Here is an 18,825-nt window from a genome sequence, read left to right as displayed (position 1 = left end):
ATGTGGAGCCCCAGCGCCTTGTTTAGAGCTGTACATGCTTTAGTTCTCCTGCACTGTGCTGAGGGGTCCTGATCTGTGTGTGACTTATAGCCCGTTGCATAAGGGTAGGGTCCTTTCCTGAGGTCCTGGGAAAAGCCAGCCACTTCCCTGGTAGCTGTGGCTCATGACTGCCAGCACAGGTGTCATTATCTGTGAAGTTGTCAGTCCCAAGCTGGGACTCGACCATGAGCAAGAACCACCCAGGGAGTAACTGAGGCCTCAGTACAGAGCAAAGGACTCCAGCCATGGTTCCTGGGGGTCGACTTTCTGTCACAGACTTCCCAGGCCTGCAGCTACCTGCAACAAGCACTGAAACCCCTTCTGTGGGTGTGTTCCCTACCGCCAGGCCCTACTCACACCCATTTCACAAACTGGTAAGCTGAGGTCCCTCAAATTGGCTCCTAGGAGGTAGCCATATGGCCACCGCCCTGTGTGCCTAGCCAGGCGCCATGATGGGCTAGCCTAGCTGGTCTCAGAAGGTACAGAACCGGTCTGAGACACCTGTAGAGGTCACCGGATGAGCCAGGGGCGACGCATGTGTGACACCGTCCCATCCCTGCCCTACCCAGGGGCTCAAGCCTCCCTAGGAGTGTCAGGACAGACCCCCCTCACATTCCACCAGCCACTCTGGTCAGAGCCTGTGATTCACCCGTCCCCATCTCCCCTCCTGCGTGTTCTTCCCCTCCCCCAGTATGAGTCAATTCCTCACTGAGCTACAAATAGCTGTCCTCTGTTTGTCCTCAGTGTGGTTTCACGCCTTGAGGAGGACAGAGACCCCCATCCAGATCCTTCACTTCTCCTCAGGTCCTAGGCCCCCTGGAGGCCTTCAAGTACAGAGGGAAGCCCAGGCTGAGGTCTCAGAGGCCAGCCTGTCAAGAACATCTCTGTTTTCTAGCTTTGTGCCTCCTCTAATCCGGCCCAGTCACCTCTGCCAGAAAGCCCTCCTGGATTTTCTTGACACACACACACACACACACACACACACACACACACACACACACACCACCAGCACCACCACCAGCACCACCACCACCACCACCACCACCACCACCACCACCACCAAGGACCTACAAATCCACAGTCCTAAACATATTTTAACATAGAGACTGCAGTCTGTGGGTCCATAACCATCCTTCTTGTAGAGCATAGTTTAGAGTTTAGCAAAGAAGTCTTGTGGAAACATCTGGGAACAGATGTCTTCCCAAACTGGTATCAGGTCTGACCCCTTCCCCTCTGCAGTGGGAGAGAGGCTTCACCCTCAGCAAACACCCAGACACCCAGGAGACGGGGGTGTAAAGCACCCACTGCGTGCTAGGTATTCTCTGTGATCACTACTAAGATAAACGCCAGGTGCACGCCAACTCATGCCCACTTCACAGACATAGATTCTGAGGCCTGAAGAGGTGGGGCCAACTTACCCAAGAATGTACAGCTAGTTGGTACAGCCGGATTTGAACCTGGTAAAGTCTTGCCTCAGAGTCCTGGTCTTGCCCTGAGACTACAGACCTCTTTCTAACTTCAAGGTGGTTTTCAATAGCTAAAATTAAGGAAGAGGAGCAGCTAAAGGCTGTCCTTCCTTGATTACCTCTTCCATCTCTACAGCAGAGACTTTTGTCTCCTCAGGCTAAGCCAAAGCTGAGCATAATGAAGAAGCCGTTCCTCATATCCCAGCGGATGTATGGGGTTATGGAGTGAGTGTTGCCTCTGCAGGGTAGAGCTTGCTCTACAGCACCTCCAAATCCACAGAAGGAGCCCGATGCAGAAGACCCACTTCCTCTGGGTTTGCTTCCTTTTAGGCTGGCTTCTCTAAGTGAGCCAAGCCACCAGCAGCACGAGCCCACTCCTGCCTTGCTGTGTACCACTGGCTAGTTAGCGACTTGGGAGCTCCGTGTGAGCCTCCCTCTGAGACCCGCATCGATGATGCACACCCACAAGGAGGAAGGGACTTCACACAGGTCCCTCCTCCTCTGGCATCCCTAGAGGAGTGACCAGAGAGGAAACACTTTGCTTGGCGAACCCATGCTGTCCCTCAGGGTTGACTCAAGGACAGGCAAGCAGGTGAACCGGCAGAACTCAAAACTGGCCGAATACTTCGCCAGTATCTCCACCCCTCTGCAGAGTCCTAACTCGCAGTTTCACGCTTCATTCACCATTAATCCACACATCGGGATGGTTAGCGAGCACCTGCTATGGGCGAAAGGGAGGGACTCTGGTTAGCAATGCAGGCCTGCCCTTGGGAGCTTGGAATCCAAGCAGGAAGACTTCTGACCATGATGGGGTGGGAAGAGGCCCTGAAAGCCCCCCCGGGGGGCAGCGGCGTGATGGTTACTTAGGAGTCTGACCTTAGCCCAGGGCAGGTTGGGAAGGCGGTGCACACAGGGCATGGCCTTGCGGAGCTGCGAGTGAGCTCTGCCCAGTGATGCGCCATCAGTACCTACCCGCCATTCATGGCACCAAAGCAGCCTGCTCCCACACGGAAGCCTAAGAAGCCCAACCTTCAAGTACAAGGGTTGGAGTCTTAGGACAATGGACATAAGCAGAGGGTAGTAAATTCAGAACCTATCAATTCCTGGTACCCAACGTAGACAGGTGCTAGACAGGGCTCCAGCAACATTCAGTCCATTGTATACCACAAAGCTAGGTCCTCTGAGTCAGGAGGAATGAACAGGCTGGCAGTCAAGGACACCATGTCTCAGGAGTGGACTCCATTTCTTCTTTCAGTCGCCCCACAGAATACAAATACATTACAAATGGTCCCCACTGTTGCCCGCTGGCCCATGCATTTCAACATTGCAGCTTATACTCTGTAACTAGTCACATGATTCCTGAGGTGGGGGCTGTAGGTACTGAGGCTCCATCCAGGTGGCAGAGTCTGGATTCAAATTTTGTGCATACTGGAGGATGACCTTGAAATTCAGAGGCTCCTGTCTCTACATCCGCAGGGCTGGAGTTGCAAGTCTGTGCCTCTATGCCCAGGTTGCATGGTGCTGGGACTCAAACTCAAGACCTTATGCATGCTAGACAAGCGCTCTACCAACTGAGCTACATTCCAAGCCTAGAGTACTATTATTCTCTACACTCTACCCTGCTGCCCCTCTTACTGACAGAAGGCATTTTCTGGTATTTTTTCCCTTACTTTCTGGTACTCAATGTGAATCCCCTCTGTAGAGTTCTAGGGATCTAGAGGTATATCAAGAAGGGGCTTCATGGGCTACCCAGGGGCTCCACTTCCAACGGCACTTCCAGGATGGTGGCCAGGCACAGAAGAACTACATGCCATTAAAACCTCAGCTGTTGAGAACAGGGTTAAATGACTGGACCAAAAAAAAAAAATCCAATACCCTCTTAAAGATGATATAAAACACTGAATAATTGGAACTCCATAACTTATGAGGCTGACATTGTGGTTCCATTGCTCCTTTCCGCCCCAGTCCTTGCCCACGCTTCAGATTTTCTAGCACGTAGTAGGTATATACACCAAAGAAAACAAAAATCAAAGCTACAGGTCCCTCCAGATGGGTACATGAAGTCTCCACCCTTCTTCAGTGTAGAGTAATGGCCCCGTCCGTACGCCACCAGTCTGGAAATCACCTGTGAAATATATTTCTCCCGGCACTAGCTCAGGAGCCATGTAAATCACTCGATTTAATGGCCTCTGGGATTGTTCCCTGCCACCCACTTCCCAGAAGCTCTGTGCTCAGAAACCGGGACTGTGGGGCAGCAGGCTCGCTGGCCCCAGTCACATGGTCTGGCTTCTAGGAACTGCCCAAAAGGGGCAGCAGTGTCTAAGAGCAAGGGAAGAGAGATGGACCAGCCTCTTAGGGGCTTCAGCACCTCGGGCTGGAGTCACGCACGAGGTATACCTCAGATTCTACTCTTGCTTTCTGCCTGCCCCACAAGAAATCTTCAAGGGAAGGAGGGTCCGTGTAATTTCCCAGAGCCTCCACAACCTCAGCTGACGAAGGTCTAGGGCCACTGGAATGGCCAGGGACAATAGGTGGCCTAGAGTATGATGTCTCCACATTCCCTGGGTATCCCATGATGTACTGGCCTTTCAGGGGTATCCCTTGTTCAGCTACGCTTACGCTGTCCATCTTCCCCACAGACTGTGAGCTCCAGAGAGCAGGGACCCAGTTAGCTCAACACACAGTGAAGGGCTTAAGTGGGGAAGGTAGTTAGGAGGTGAATCTAGAAAGACAGGCAGTCCATGTGTTCATCAAGACAGAAGGGGTTTGGGCAAGCATCACTGCAGAGGATCCGTGCCCCCCAGGAAATGCAGAGAGATTTGGGGACAGCATGACCTCTTCCCGTGGTCAGGGAAGCTCCTTGGAGCCAGCTCACCACCACCCCCTCACCCTTGCTAAGCAGCAGGGCATTTACTTTCCGATTTCTCCTCAGGACACAGTTCTTTACCTTGGCTCACCTGCAGGGCTCTAGAAAAATTCTGGTTCTGGTTTGGGAAGGAAACTCAGTTGGCAGGGCATTTGCCTAGCATGCATCAGGCCCTGTGTTCGGTCCCCAGCACCACAGCAGCCTGGTGTCCTGATGCATGCCTGTAATCCCAGCACTTGGAGGTGGAAGCAGGAGGGCCTGAAGTTCAAGGTCATTCTTAGCTACATAGTGAGTCTGAAGCCTTCAGCCAGCTTGGGCTACCTTGTCTCTAAACAAACAAAAGGGGGACGTGCTAATGCCCTACCCCCACATTAAATGCTGCAGTTCCTTTTCACCCTCTGAGCAGCCACTGCACCAACATCACTGAGAGATGGGGGGGGGGGGCACTCAGGACACAAACTGTACTACCATCGGCCAAACCAGGCCTACAGGAGGGCCCATCCCAAACCCTGCATAAACTTGCTCCAGTTTTCACAGACATGACGAGTTTGCCCCTGGGACCACCCATGCAGTAGCACCCATGAGCTACTTGCTTTGTGAACATTTATTGAGCACTTGAGAGTCAGGATGCAGGAGCTGAAGGCAGTGGCCCTGGGCACGCAGCCTTGATGGTCACACACGGGAAGAAGGGGATTCTGAAGTACTCTGGACTGTCATGGCCCTCACAGGGACATGTGGGAGGCTTCAGACAGTGATTCCTTGCCAGGCACTAAGAAACAAGCAGACATTAGCTGGACCACAGGTGGGCTTACTTCGGGCTGGTTGGCCCCTCTAAAGTCCTTCTCACCTCTGCCCATCTTCATAGTAGGCGGAAGGCGGTATCTGGTACCCTAGTAGACAGAGACTCTCTCCTGTGTTACCCCCCAGACCTGTGTCTTCCAGAAGCAGACTCCTGGACTGTAGGCACCCTGAACATCAACTTACAGGGCAGGATACAGATGACAGGCATGCAGATGAAGAGTATCTTCACCTGCTGCAGGATTATTGCTTTGGAAGGGCCTAGAAATGCTGAGACCCCTGAGGCTGGGAGGAGGGAGCCAGGAGGCTTCCATAGACTGCCACAGTCAGCTGGGCAAGGCTGAGGCTAAAGTGGTCCAGGAGAAAAGGGGTAGAGGGGACTCCTGAGATGCTCCTACACAAGTCCTGGGGGTTGCTGGGCCTGTCTGAGCAGGGTCCAGTTTAAGGAATCGGGTTGCTGCCTCACATCCTGCATGCCTCCCTGCCTGCCTGATGCTGGGTACAACCTGGAGCAGAGGGACTAGAGAAAGGTAGAGATGGAGGTGGGTAATTAGAAGTGAGCCTTGACAGCTCTTCCCCTTCCCTCCACATGCACACAGTGCCACCAACTTCCAGCAGGTGTCAGAAATAGGTGTGGATCACAGGAGGCCTGTAGTGAACAGGACTCGCGGCTGTGACCAGCAGAGGTCAGGTCCTTCCCTCTCTGGACCCCAAGCAGCTTCGGAGAACCATACCCTCATGTGACGGGGGTGGGGTGGGGTGGGTGGGGGGTGGGGGGCGATAACCTGAAGGGCACCCAAACCCGGGAGCCAGGAAGAACACAAGGGCTAGTGCAATGAAGAGCCTAGAGAGAAACGGGAAAGCGGGCATCAGCTCACGGGAACAGGGCTTGTCAGAGTGTATTATTCATCCGGAGAGCCAATCCATGATACCCCAGGCTTTTCCCAGTGCCCAGGCACAAATACAGTCCCACTATAGACACAGTTATAGCCCATCCTGCAGCTGCCCTCCCTCTTAAAGGAGGAAGAAGTCTCATAGACAGTACCCAGTGAAGCCTGGGTCTCCCCCGTGGTCATGGCCATGGCATACTTATGGCAGCTCATTTAGGCAGGCCAGCTGCTTGGCTCTACAGCAGCAGCATATGCCTCTCTGCTGTGATAATACCCAGCAGCTTCCTGCTGCCCAGAATGGCCTGTCCTTACCTTGACAGAGAAACACAAATGGTCTGAATGACCTCCAGGCCACGACTGGCCAACGTCAACTGGTAAAACATAGTATCTTGATGGGTTGGGGTCTAGCTATGCCTCAACTGCTGGAAGGTTCAAGCATCGTCTCTTAGTAGGGCTCTGTTTCTCTATCTACACAGGAGTTAAAGAGGACAAGCTGGTCCAGTAAATGCCACTGACCCATGGCTATACCGCAGGTGAGAGCAGGGTTGTCCTATTGGGTCCTTCAATCTCTGAGATGCCTCCATCTCTAGGGCTGCTTTCATCAGAGAGGGTCAGCCCTCACAGATGCCCACGAGTGATGACACAACATGGGTGTTATGGTGACACCCCAAAGGTCCTGCAGCTAGCAGCTGCCTGGAGTATCTGAGTGCTTGGGTCCTGAGTGCAGAAAGGGAACCCCAACCCATCACTTGCTATCTGTGAGACAACAGCATCACTTAGCCTCACCGAGAACCCCATTCTCTTGTGTGTGAAACACGGTGTATGTGAACTGGCCTCATTGGACAGTATATATGAAACGCACCACCAGGGCCCGGCTCTCAGAAACCGATGTTGTGGATAAAATAACCACTTTCTTGCTTTCTTGACTACATCTCCTTTCATCTCGTCTTTTCTCTACCTCTCCTGCTTTCTTAGCACCTCCCCGCACCTCTTGCCTAAGCCTGTAGCAGCCACGGTCTTCCTATCTTCCATCACGCCAGCCTCCTTGCTAACAGAACCCAAGTCTGTCTGCAGAATCTCCTCCTCCAGCCCCAAGGTGACCCCATCCTCAGCTCAAGGGTAAATCCTGATTAGCCTGAACCAATCACAGAGTGCCTTCTCCGCTGCCAGTGATTGGTTTAGAGTGGGCATGTGACCCAGTGCTAGCCAATGAGGTGTAAGGGAAAGTAGGCTGGGGGCTTCTAGGCAAGGTTTCCACTCCTCTTAAGAGAAACTCAGAGGAAATATCTCCTGTTCTATACATAAAATCTGGGTCTGACATGATGCCTGGAGCTGTGGCAGCCATCTTGTTGCCATTAGGGAAGTTGACCAAAGATAGCCAGCCATAGCCAAAGTAAGCCCAGCCAGGCAGAGCCCAAGGGGAGGACTCGGTTCTCATTGACAGCCCATATTTAGCAACCTTGTCAGAGGAGGCAAGGCCTAGCCACAAGAGAAAACCTCATCTAGGGGTTGCCAAGGTGAACACAGATGTAGTGTTGTTTCCTCATCTCCATCGCCAAATACGTACGTTCCTCGGACTCAGTGTCCAAGGTAGTGACAGTCAGTACAATCCCCTCCCTTCCACGGGTCCCATAAAGTAGCCTGCTATTGGCACACTACTGGTGTAGGATTATAGGAGAGACACACAAGGTGTGGGGAGCAGAAGGGCATCGTTCAGGAATGGTCCTCACCCCAGCACTGACATCCAGAAGACCAACTGCCATGGTTACAGAAACCCCGTAAGTAGAGATGTCCGGGTGAAGGCCAGGAGTCAGGGAGGCTGGAGAACCTACTAGGACCCGCAAGTGGCTCTACCTAGCTGGAGAACAGGGATTCCAGGGCTAGAGGCAGCCTTGGCAAGGATTTGAATTCCAGACTGAGCAGCCGACTTCTGGAGTGTAGGTCACCACTGATCCTCATAAGGGGACACTGAAGCATGGGGAGGAGGGGTCCCAGGAAAGAAGGGGAGCCCACGCAGCCCCTGCTCACAGAGAAGACAGGGAAAGGATCTTTCTGAAGGCTCTGACAGCTCCTTCACGTTTCTTATAACTGAAATTGGGGGCAGGGCCAGAGTGGGGTGCCTGGTTGTTTGTTTGTTGGAGCTGATGGCAGCACCGAGCCTGACCTTTAAGGCTTCAAATGCAGCATTTCAGGCAGCGCCAGCGGGAGAACGCAGCTGCGGAAGGAAGTTATCAAGGCTGAAATGCCACGTCAGGCTGGAAACTCGAGGCAGAGCAGGGGCTTCTACCTGTCGGCAGCACACGCCTGTCCCTCAGTGCCCACCCTCCTGCCTTGTGGCAAAGACGTCCTTCCCAAGGTGATCCAGAAGTCTTAGGTGACCCTGAAACAGCACAGGGACATTGGCTCCAAGTGCTTGCCTCCCCTGCTCCCCTCAAATCAAATTAGGAATTGGAGGATCACACCACAAAGGCCCTCTACTGAAGCGCGCCCAAGGAGAGCTGGTTGGTTCCCGCTGCTCTCTCACCCCAGGCCATAGATATGGCTATTTAAGACAAATGACCACATGTCCCAGTGTGCAGATGGCCACATGGGGGATCATCCTTCAAGCTCTATGTGCTGAGCCTGAGCTCACAACATAAATGTGTGTCTAAAGACTCGCTCCCTCTCCTTGGGCCTCAGTTTCCCTCAGATGGGGGCATCTGGCTCTCCTGCAGCTTTGGTAGCTGTGACCCTCCTAAGTCCAGGATGCATGCACGGCCCACAGTGCTCAGCCGGTTTCACCCAGGTTCCTTGCCCCTTCAGAGAAACCCCTGCCCCACAAGGCTCCTGGGCCATTGTAGGCACCTTTGCCTTTCCTTACATTTACCACTTCTCAAATTGTATAGAATCTTGGGCCAGCTCACCTCCCAACATACTGACATTAAGAACACCAATAAAATTAAACTTACAGTTCTTTCAGACATCAGGACCACCGGGCCACAATCTGGATAGCCCCAAAGGCCAGTGCCTTAATGTAGGGTACCAGGACAGCCAATTTCACAAAGATTCAGCACATAAAAAAAAATGCATCCTTGAATCTCACTAGAGACACTGAATAGAACACACAGGTTCAAGTCTAGATTCTGAATGGCGACTGCTGACCTCCTGGACATCTTGCACTGGACGTGGACCTGAAACCTGCTACAGATGCCCCTTGCCTTTCAGGGTGCAAATGAGAAGTGTGCAGAGATGGAAACCCACCAGCCTAAGGTCACACAGCCAAAGGTTTTCCAAAGTGCCAGGACCCTGCCCTTCTCCACGTGACCCCTACAGACTTTCTCCATGCAAGGGCTACTTACAAAGACACTTCACTTCTCAAAGGCCGCATAGAGCGCCTCTGAGTTCCGAGTCCTCCAGTGAATCTGAATGCCATTCAGCTCGCAGAAATTTGAATTACAAGGACGTAGCCTCTGTGTGTTTTCTTTGCAGACTGTCATCCTGCCAGTTGGTAGATGATCAAACTTTCCAGCTCAGCCTTAACTCAGGCTGTTCCTGACATAAAAGTTTGCAAAACACGGGTCTTCACAAGCAGGGGGCTTTGTTTCTCTCTGCCAGCGTTCGCCCACCAAGTTCTGGCATTCACATCAAAGGCAGGTACAGGAGGTGGGCACGGCAAGCACATTCTGGCTGCAGAGATAAACTGCCATGTGCCTGCATCACACACACACACACACACACACACAGAGGCATGAGGTCATATGTGCCTGTGTGCATACACCTGTGCCTGTGTACATATACAAACACGTATGCATATGCACACCTACCCATGTGCATACAAACACCATTGCTAGCACAAATACACCTAAGCACACACCTACTCACAGGCACACAAGTAGACGTGTAAACAAGTATGATGGACAGCCAACACATTTGCAAAGGCATTCATGAGCATACATATATAAGCAATCCTACATAAAGCTTACATATACACTCAGGCCAAAGTAAGGGCCCTCCCTGTACAACAGGAAAACCCCAGAAACTATAACTGGCCCCAGGCTGTTCCCTTATAGGATCTGACTGAATAGTGGATGCTATAGGTAAAGAGACAGGTGCACTCAGGGCAGGCACAGCCGTATTTGTGTACCCTCCTAGATCCAGGGCCTGGAAGTAGGTCTATCCCTCATGATCCATGCCATCCCTACTCAAGGAAGTAGCACAGAGACCTCAAAAACCCAGAGAAGCCTAGCAAGTACCCAAGGTCATGAACTCCTAGAGGGGGCACTCTCAGGGACATACCGAGAGGGCATTGCTCAGAAAGAATCTATCCGGGAAGGAGTAACCCAGTAGAAACAAGGGGTCCAGGATCTAAGGAGATGGAAGGGAGACTGTTTGGGGTGGGGAGGTCTCCTTTCTTGTTCCCTTTGTCTGATGAGCATCATTTTTAAGGTTGGGAGAGATGGTTAATGACCAACAGAAAAGATTTCCTCTCCTCTTTCTCTGCTAAACAATTAGGCTAATCTAACCCAAAGTGGGTCAGTCAGAAGCAAAGAGACTTCAAGGCACCCAAGGTACCAGGCCCAGACAACCTCATGCACACAAAAAGAGCAGGGCCAGATTGGGGTGGGTCACACTTCATCCCTGCTAGAATGGAGTGCAGAAAGGAGACAGAAGACAGATTCCCACACTTGTCTTCTTAGAGTGCTGGAATGTCAGAGTCGAGAGATCTGAGGAGAAAGGAAACTGAGACCCAGGAGGGAAGGACCTCTGCCCAAGGTCACCAAGGAAGCTGGCTCTCTGAGAAGGGCTGGGCTGAGTTTGCTGGGTTTGCTCTTGACAGCTGCAACCCAACCAAAGTAAAGAGTCCCCCCCCCCACACACACACAGCTAAGCAAGGTTTCCTAGTAAGCCCCATTGGCACCAGGCTCAGCCTCTAGCACGAACAGTAGCTGTGGACAAAGAAAATCAGACCAGACCAGTTAGCTAAGGGTGTCTGTGGGGCCATAGGGAACAACAGGACCAGGATAAGGGACAGGTTGAGGGATGGGGACAACCATATGAACTGATGAGTCTCATAGAAGCAGGACAGGACTTGTCTGCATAAGGTCAGGCTCAAACTGTGTGCATCCAAGGGACAGAACTCCTGAGTCCTTAAGGAAGTCCCCAGAAACCTTCTACAGGGACTCCAGAAGCACTTGTGGGCGTTTCAGTCTCAGTGGTCATCGGTAGTGACACCTTCCCCACCCCTGAGGTCCTTAGTGACATTAATGCGGTTCTTGAGGTTGCAAAGAATGAGTGAAAAAGGGAAGGCAAAACAAAAAAAAATTTTTTTTAAGAAAAAAAAGGGAGAAGTACAAATCACACATACGCTTCCCTCCGGGGATCCGAATATTGATTCTGTAGCTTCGTGTTTAGATAGTGGGCCCCAGGAAAAACAAACCTGTCATGAGGAGGCTCTCCTCAGCAAGTTGCAAGGCTGCATCTGTGATGGGAAAGCCATCACTATTACCTTGAGGACCTTGGGAACCTTAGGCCCCAGCGCCCCTCCCGGGGCTAGGACCCAATCACCGGAAGACACAGATCAAGGGTTCCCTGGCCATTGTGGAATGGGTTGAGGGCTGCAAGACAGAAAGGACCTTTCCCAGAAAGAGACCAGTCTCATACCATACACAATGCTACTGTGCAGGGCCTGCCTGCCTTGACCCCTAAAGCTGCAGGTAACCTCGAAATATCAATGGGCCCTTCCTTAAGAACCTAAGGCCTTCCACCCCAGCCCCACCTGTTGTGTGCAGACAGCACACTCTCAAGCACCTAAAAGGCCAGAGTCTTCTGAAGTCTTGTGGGCCTGGCAAAAATAACTGAGAGGCTCCAACTTCATATATGCATTGAAAACCAGGCCCTACCAGCCCCCTGACCTTTCCTTCTAGAATCATAATAGAATCTGGAAATGGAGTACACACACACACACACACACACACACACACACACACACACACACACCCCGGCTCAGCACCCTGATCGGCAGGCTTTGCCACAGTGAAAGCACTAGGACAAAGACAGTTCTGGGCCCCAGGGCCATTGCATGATGGCCAGCATGCACACAAGGAGGGTGGCATGTACAGTAGAGCTGGCAGGGTAGCCTTGGCCAAAGATGGCCCCTCAGGCTTGTAGGAGACCCAGAGGAGAAAGAGGGACAAAGCAAGCAAGGTCACAGAGGCGTGCTGTGGTAGGGGAGGAGAGAAAGTGGAGGGGGACGGGGAGGGTTCACCCACCTCCCACATCCTCCTCCTTTTCATTTTCCTCCTAAAACACTTGGGTCTTTAGCTCCTCTCCTTACCTCCCCTGGGTTCCCATCCCAGCATCCCCTTGGGGTTGACAGAACATCGCCCTTCAGTCCTTTTAGGAAATGTGGGCTTTGGGTGGTCCTTCTCTCTGTGCGGCTCAGTACCCCAGGCTGGGGATTCTGAGGACACGCTGGTAGTACAGGCAAGCAGCCCATCTTGGGCTCAGTGAGGGGAATCCACCCTGAGCCTCATAGCATCCTCCCCCACCGGTCACCAAGGACAGTTGGACATGGAGGGTGGTGGTGAATAGAGACAGGAAGAAAGTCAGACTCAGGCATGGTGACACACACTTTAATCCCAGTACTCAAAGGTCTACATATGTACTGGTCTATAGAGTGAGACCTTGTCTCAATAAATAAATAAATAAATAAATAAATAAATAAATAAATAAATAAATCTAATTAAAAAATAGTTAAGGGGGGCACTGTAAATGACAGCTAAGGTTCTGCAGCCTTGGCTTGTGAACTTGATGCAGAGATAAACAGTCACTGCCTTGCTGCCCAAGAAAGTTGAGTTGTAGCTGCCCACTGGAGGCCGCCCTTCCCCCACTGGCTCTCCCCACTAGCCTCTTAAGATTGTATTATTTCGGTATGGAAAATCAAGGCAAGGTCATCTCAAAAGATGACCAAAATGGAGCATGCAAGGCTTATTTATCCTTGACACCCAGCCCGCCTCCAAACTGTGTCCTCCAAGAAGCTGACAGGAACCACTGGATGCCTGTGAGGCACTGGGAGCTGGTAGCATCCACCTCCATTCAAGTGGAGTGGAGAAGGAGACGCTGACTGCTGAAGGGCTCACTTGATCTACTTGTGGTGCCCGCTTTACTTTGGAGTCAGTGTCTCCCCAGAGACGTCTGTGGTGAGGAATCTGGAAGAAGATTCCTCAGACTATGAAGATACCCACTTTAAAGTGGGCCTCTTCCCTTCTCAGGAGATTAGCCCGACATTTCTAGCCAGGAGGAGTAGCCTGATAAGAGGGCAGAAAGACCAAAGGTCTCCCCCAAATTCTCAACCCCAGGAGGGGGTGCAGGCACCTGGCAGTGGTGCATTCTATCGACAGCAGACCTGGAAGCCTCACCCCTCCCTCCTGAGAAAGCTGCGGCAGGTTGTTAGAAGGATGGGGGGGGGGGATCCACACATGTAATATTGCCTCCCACCAACAGGGAGAGCCACAGAGAGATGGAGACTTATTCAGAGGCCCAGACAGACACGCGTCACCCACCATTAACCGTAGCTAGACTGACGCATGCCCTGTCACAGCGCTGCTCCTCATTTGCCCACCCAGAAGAGAAGCACTTATGTACTCTGACAGACATTCATTTGTTAGGGGTGCAAGCCTCTGTGGGGGGGGCCCTCACTGCTCCCCAACCATGCCAGAGGAAGGGAGGCACCAAACCTATCACTTCACTAGAGAAGAGCTAGGTGAAGAGGTGCAGCCAGGCGGGTACTCTAATCAGCACTTAACCATTACTCTACTAAGCAGGGGACAGAGAACCCAGGGATAGCACAGGACTGGGTACAGGAACCCAACAGAAAGGACAAAAAGGCAAGCAGGCCAGGTTAGGTACAGAGTGGTAAGAGGAGGTAAGACGAGAAGGGGGGGAACCCCATAGCTGGAGTGTGGGGCAACAAAGAGAGACAGAATACATCAGGGCCATTAGCAGCAAGAACTGCCTCTCAGCCAGCAGCACTGGCTGGCCTGACCACTGGGGTGGGTGTAAATGGGAACAGAACGAAGCAGGTAAAAGGGAGTGTGCGCTACGCTAGGGCTCCATCCTCCGAGACAGGAGACTATACACACCCATGCATGACACATGCATCTGAAACCCCCATGCGGATCCAGGTAGGGTGAGAGAGGCCCCTCTTCCTAAAACCAAAGTCCCCGTCCTCCCTCCAGTGCTAACTCCTCTGCCCTTTGCAATCTAATGGCTTGGTTCATTTCACCCGATAGCAGACAGCCACGCTGCCAGAGCGATCACAGGGATAACGGCCACCAGATCCTAAACCCGCATTTGATTAAAACCGAGCAGTTTGAGAAGCTGAGCTCCCTTCCCACGGCACCACACTCAGGAGAGTATACTTAATCACTGAGAGCCCTCCCCATGGAAGGCTTGCTACCCCGGGACCATGAGGCTGACAGTCCTACTTTCCATCTTGAAAATCCACCTGTATCAGTGTCCTCCTAGCCTGGCTACTCTGGTCCAAGAAAAGGCTAAGGGGTGCCACTCAGCCCTGAGCAGCCCATAGAGAGAGCCCTGTGGCCCTGGCAGCAGCCCCAGCCTTTTATGCCAGTTTAACAAAAGCCCTAACCCAGAACCAGCGCAGTCATTGGGAGGGGTCTACAAGAGTCCCCTTCCTCCCTCCAAGGATCAATAGAGATCTGCATTCATGGGACCAGGGCAGCTGAAGGGCGCTGCCTGTCATGGCAAATCCTCCTGGATGTCACACATTTGTCAGCTAGACCCAAGAGCCTCAGCCCCTCTCTCATCCCCCTAATTATGGTTTGCAAGGCATGTCCCAAACCCTCAAATTAACTCCAAGTACATCAACAAGGGAAGAGTGTCCAGCTGGAAATGTGCGGCTGTAGTCACACCCACCTAACATCTTCTGGCTAAGAGCAGAGGGACAGGTGTACCCTGTGAACGGGGTCTGACATTGTCCTAAGGGAGACAGTGTACGCGCAGGAAAGAGGAGAGAAAGAGATAACTACTTAAACCTTCACTGGAGGGACTGGGAAATGGCTAGGAAAGAAAAAAAATGGCTTGGCTTTGAGAAAAAAAAAAAGAACAATAAAAAACATGCTTTTGCTCTTTCTAAACATTATAGTTTCGATCCAGTCTCATCGCAGCAAATGAAAGACAATACCACGACCCACCAACCCTTGAACTTCCCCGCACCACCCCCCATCCACTCATGAAAAATCCAGACAGCTGACAGAGGACACGTCCGTGCGGCACCTGTAATTTGCCAACTGATCACCCTCCTGGACACGGCCGGGCTGTGTGAGGAGAGTGATGATAAGGGAGAGGACAGGGAGACTGAGTCCGAGCCCTGCTTCATCTGAGTTTGTTTTCTCCTCATCTGAGAGAACCTACCAGCTGAAGTAGACAGGCTCTGTGGCAGAGCCGGGGTCTCCTACCCAAGGGCAGAACTGCTCTTGTGACGCAGACTAGTCAGGCTCTTTTCTGGGGCCAGACCCTTCCCTCTCATGCCCAAACCTAGGCCAGGACATTCGTGAAGGAGTCTGGGGACAGGTGGCTCCTTAAAGCTGAGGACAGGAAACAGAAGCACGGTGGTTGCCATGCCCCAAAGGGTGTCTGGACACTGACATATGGCTAAGGCACGGTGTCAAGAAACAGATGTTGTCCTAAAGGCCACATGCAGAATACCCACTCCTTATCCAGACACATCTGCCCGACTCTACCAGATCTTGGGGAAGGTGAAGAGGCTCAGACTGACCATAATAACCACTAGCAAGAGCTGGCAGAACCTGGAAATGCTATTACCCAGTTGGTAGCAGGAGCGACAGTGTCAGCATCAGGAGCAGGCAGGGGTCCTCCCTGTCATTCACCTTCTGACCCAACCCCAGCACCTTTACCTCCTTATTGAGCTATCCAGGGACGTCCCCTCAGGTGGGCGATCAAGAACAGGTGACATTGACCGAAGCAAGAAGGCGCTGGCACCCTCTGCATCCAGTATCGCTCCCCCCCCCCAAGGAAAAGGCCCAAGAAGACAGGTGTGGATGTAACCCCACGTCTGACTCTAAAGCGCCAGGTTCCCACCAGGGATAAAACACTGGGCAGATGCCTGGCTCCAAGTCTACCGGGCAGGGGTCGTTGGCCATTCTCTCGACCAACCTCAGGCTCCTCTATCACCGGACAGTGGCAGGAGTATAAACTGGCAGACTCGACCCCCACCCCATCCCTAAGCTTGAAGATGTTTTGCTCTGTCCCGTTGCAGGGGGTGGGGTGGGGGCGGTCTATGGGAAGCAGGGCACCGCAAGGAAGTTTCGCGACGCAGCCAGAAGCTCCGGGACCCTGGCTGCCAGCCCACGGGGGTTTGTAGCCGACACCCTCACTTGCAGCATGCCATGGGAACCAGAGCCCCCGCCCCGACACCCGGAGTGGAGAGTGGAGGGGCAGACGCGGGCTGAGGGGCGCAAGGGAGCGCGGGGCTCTGCGGGGTCCCGCGGCCGGCTGAGGCCACTTACGTGTGCTGCTGGGGGAAGCTGTAGGCAGAGGCGCCGGGGGCGGTGAGCAGCGGTAAAAGCAACAGAGGCGGCAGCAAGAGCAAGAGCGGGCGTGCGGGCCCGGACGCTGGGCCCCGGGGGTCAGGGCAGGGCCGGGGGCCGCGACCGGGCCAGGGGCGAGCGGTCCGCACCGGGCCGGGCCAAGAAGCGCCGCAGGTCCGAGCCGGCACCGCCATGTTTCCATTCAAGATGCGGCGCCGCGGGGAGGGAGGGGGGACGGCGGCGGCGGGATGGAGGTGGGGGGGCGCGGGCGGCGGGCGGAAAGCCGGCCTCTTCTCCACCTCCTTCTCCGCGCGGGGCCTCCGGGGCTGCACTGGCCGCAGCGCCTCTGCGGGCTGCGCGCAGCGATCTCCCCGCCGCGCTGGCTCCAAGCGCTTTGAGCGCCTGGCCCGGGACCTGCGCTCAAATAGCGGCCGCCGCCAACCTGCCGGCGCCGCCCTCCCCTGTCGCTCCCTCCCTCATTCCCTCCCTCCCTCTCCTTGGCCGGCCCGCCTCCGCGCGCCCCCGCCGCGGTCACGCGCCCGCCTGTGCCCGCGCGCCCCTCGTCCCCGTTCACCCCGGAGCCTGCCCTACTGGCTCGCGCAAACCGATCCGAATCCAAGCTCGCGAGTCCTGAGCCCCAGCCGTGGTCCCAGCGCCCAGTGCACGTCCCCGCCCCCACACCTCAGACCGGGGGACTCCTCTTGGCCCTGCGAGTGGGAACTCTCCCTAGGCAGTTGCACATATGACCCTTCTGGGACTCGACCTTCAACAGGCTTAAGGCCTGGAGTCACAGGTTTAAATGGTGGAATGGCAGGCTTCTGCAGACTACAGAGGAGAATGGCAGTCCTGTCACACCCACAGAAGAAGCTCCAGCTACCTCAAGATTTCTTTCTGTGGGGATCGGGGTGAGGGGGTTGGGGGCGTGGGGGGGGCAGCCCTTGGCAGAAAAACGGATCTTGGTTCTCCTAGTTCCTTGGAAGAGAGTCCAGCGGCACAGATGTGGGGACTGAAGGAAGCGGGATACCTCAGCTCTTGCTTTGCTCCACTTTACTGTCCAGACAACACGGGCCACGGAGCCCAAGCCTCCGCTCCCTGGACTTGCACAGCTTCGGGTCAGACTCGTCTAGAGGCAGGAAGCTCAGTCTAGCATAAACCACTCACTTTTGTCCTGGTGGGACCTGGCATCTTCCTGCTGTAGTTACAACAATGAGCTGTGTGTAACATTCAGCGTGTGGGCCACCTTCTCAGAGCCTTCCCTTTTCATAGGAATACCCCTGTAAGGCTGCAGTGCCATTTCCAGGATGCAGTGAGAAAGGGGTTGAATGTCTGGTAGCAGAAGCACTCACAGTTTCGAAGAGCATTCCAAGGACCTGCTCAGGTTGGCCCTTGAGCCCCACTTTGCCAGCCCCCAACGCTGACCCACAGTGGTGAGAATGCTCCCTGCCACCCTGCCACAGGACCCCCTTTGGCTGCCCACAGACTCTGCCAAACAAGACACTAAGGGCTTATTAACTGGTTGGTGGCTCAGTTCAGAGATGTCCAAGGACTCTCATCCCATGCCTGGGTAGGTCACCCAACATCTACTCACAACCGACTTTCCAGAGAGAGGAGAGAACAGTAGCCTCTGGGCCAAGGGGTACAGAAGTGATATAGACTCAGACAACCTTTCCTGACTTTCAACTCTGCTGTGGGCTTCCCATCTTTCCCCACTCCTAAAAATAAAGGCTTGACAAGAGCACATCTTCCTCTTCTCTAGATCTGAGTGAAGTTTCCCGGGCCAGATTCAGTATATTATACTGAACACTATAAGGGTCTATCAGCGATATCAAAAAGGGCCCTCAGTTCTACACTCCAAATAGTTTCTGGGACTTGGTGGTCTGGAAGGGCCTAGAGAACAATGGGAGGCCACATCAGGCCAGCTCTACAGGGAGGCAAGCAGGGGTGTCACTGAGCCAGATGTGTGACTATGTCGAATACCCACCGCTCCTTGTCCCCAGATCTGGACAGAACAGTTCATCACCAGGACAGATAAAGAGAGTGTCCTGCACTGGAGAGTCAGTAAGTTTGGGCTGAGCAGTCCTCTCCTGTCCTGCTGACACCTGTCTCTAACATCTGCATCCCTCATGTGCAGGCAGGACTGGCCTGAGATGTCCGCAGCTCCTTCTGGGTGGGTGGGTACTTTCCCAAGGCAGACTGCAATGTCCTGACACATGTCA

At 53.6% G+C, this 18,825-nt stretch overlaps 1 protein-coding gene across 8 annotated transcripts in view; it reads right to left on the bottom strand.

Moving 5' to 3' along the window:
* Cacna2d2 (calcium channel, voltage-dependent, alpha 2/delta subunit 2) overlaps positions 1–17,139 on the bottom strand; it is a 129,614-nt gene extending 112,475 nt beyond the window's left edge. For 5 of the 8 annotated variants that reach the window (NM_001174047.1, NM_020263.3, NM_001174048.1 and 2 more), the window contains exon 1: positions 16,589–16,992. In NM_001174047.1, coding sequence (NP_001167518.1) covers positions 16,589–16,803 — 215 coding nt within the window. In that variant the 5' untranslated portion in view covers positions 16,804–16,992. Of the gene's footprint in view, positions 1–16,588 lie in introns of all 8 variants that reach the window. The other 3 variants (XM_017313496.2, XM_011242899.3, XM_017313497.2) reach the window with 1 other exon arrangement.
* Between the last annotated feature and the right edge of the window lie 1,686 nt (positions 17,140–18,825).

The sequence above is a fragment of the Mus musculus genome, chromosome 9 (genome assembly GCF_000001635.26).
Source record: "Mus musculus strain C57BL/6J chromosome 9, GRCm38.p6 C57BL/6J".
NCBI classification, from domain to species: Eukaryota; Metazoa; Chordata; class Mammalia; order Rodentia; family Muridae; genus Mus; species Mus musculus.
Note: the sequence above shows the minus strand (reverse complement) of the source record. Positions and strands in the feature narration are given on the sequence as shown.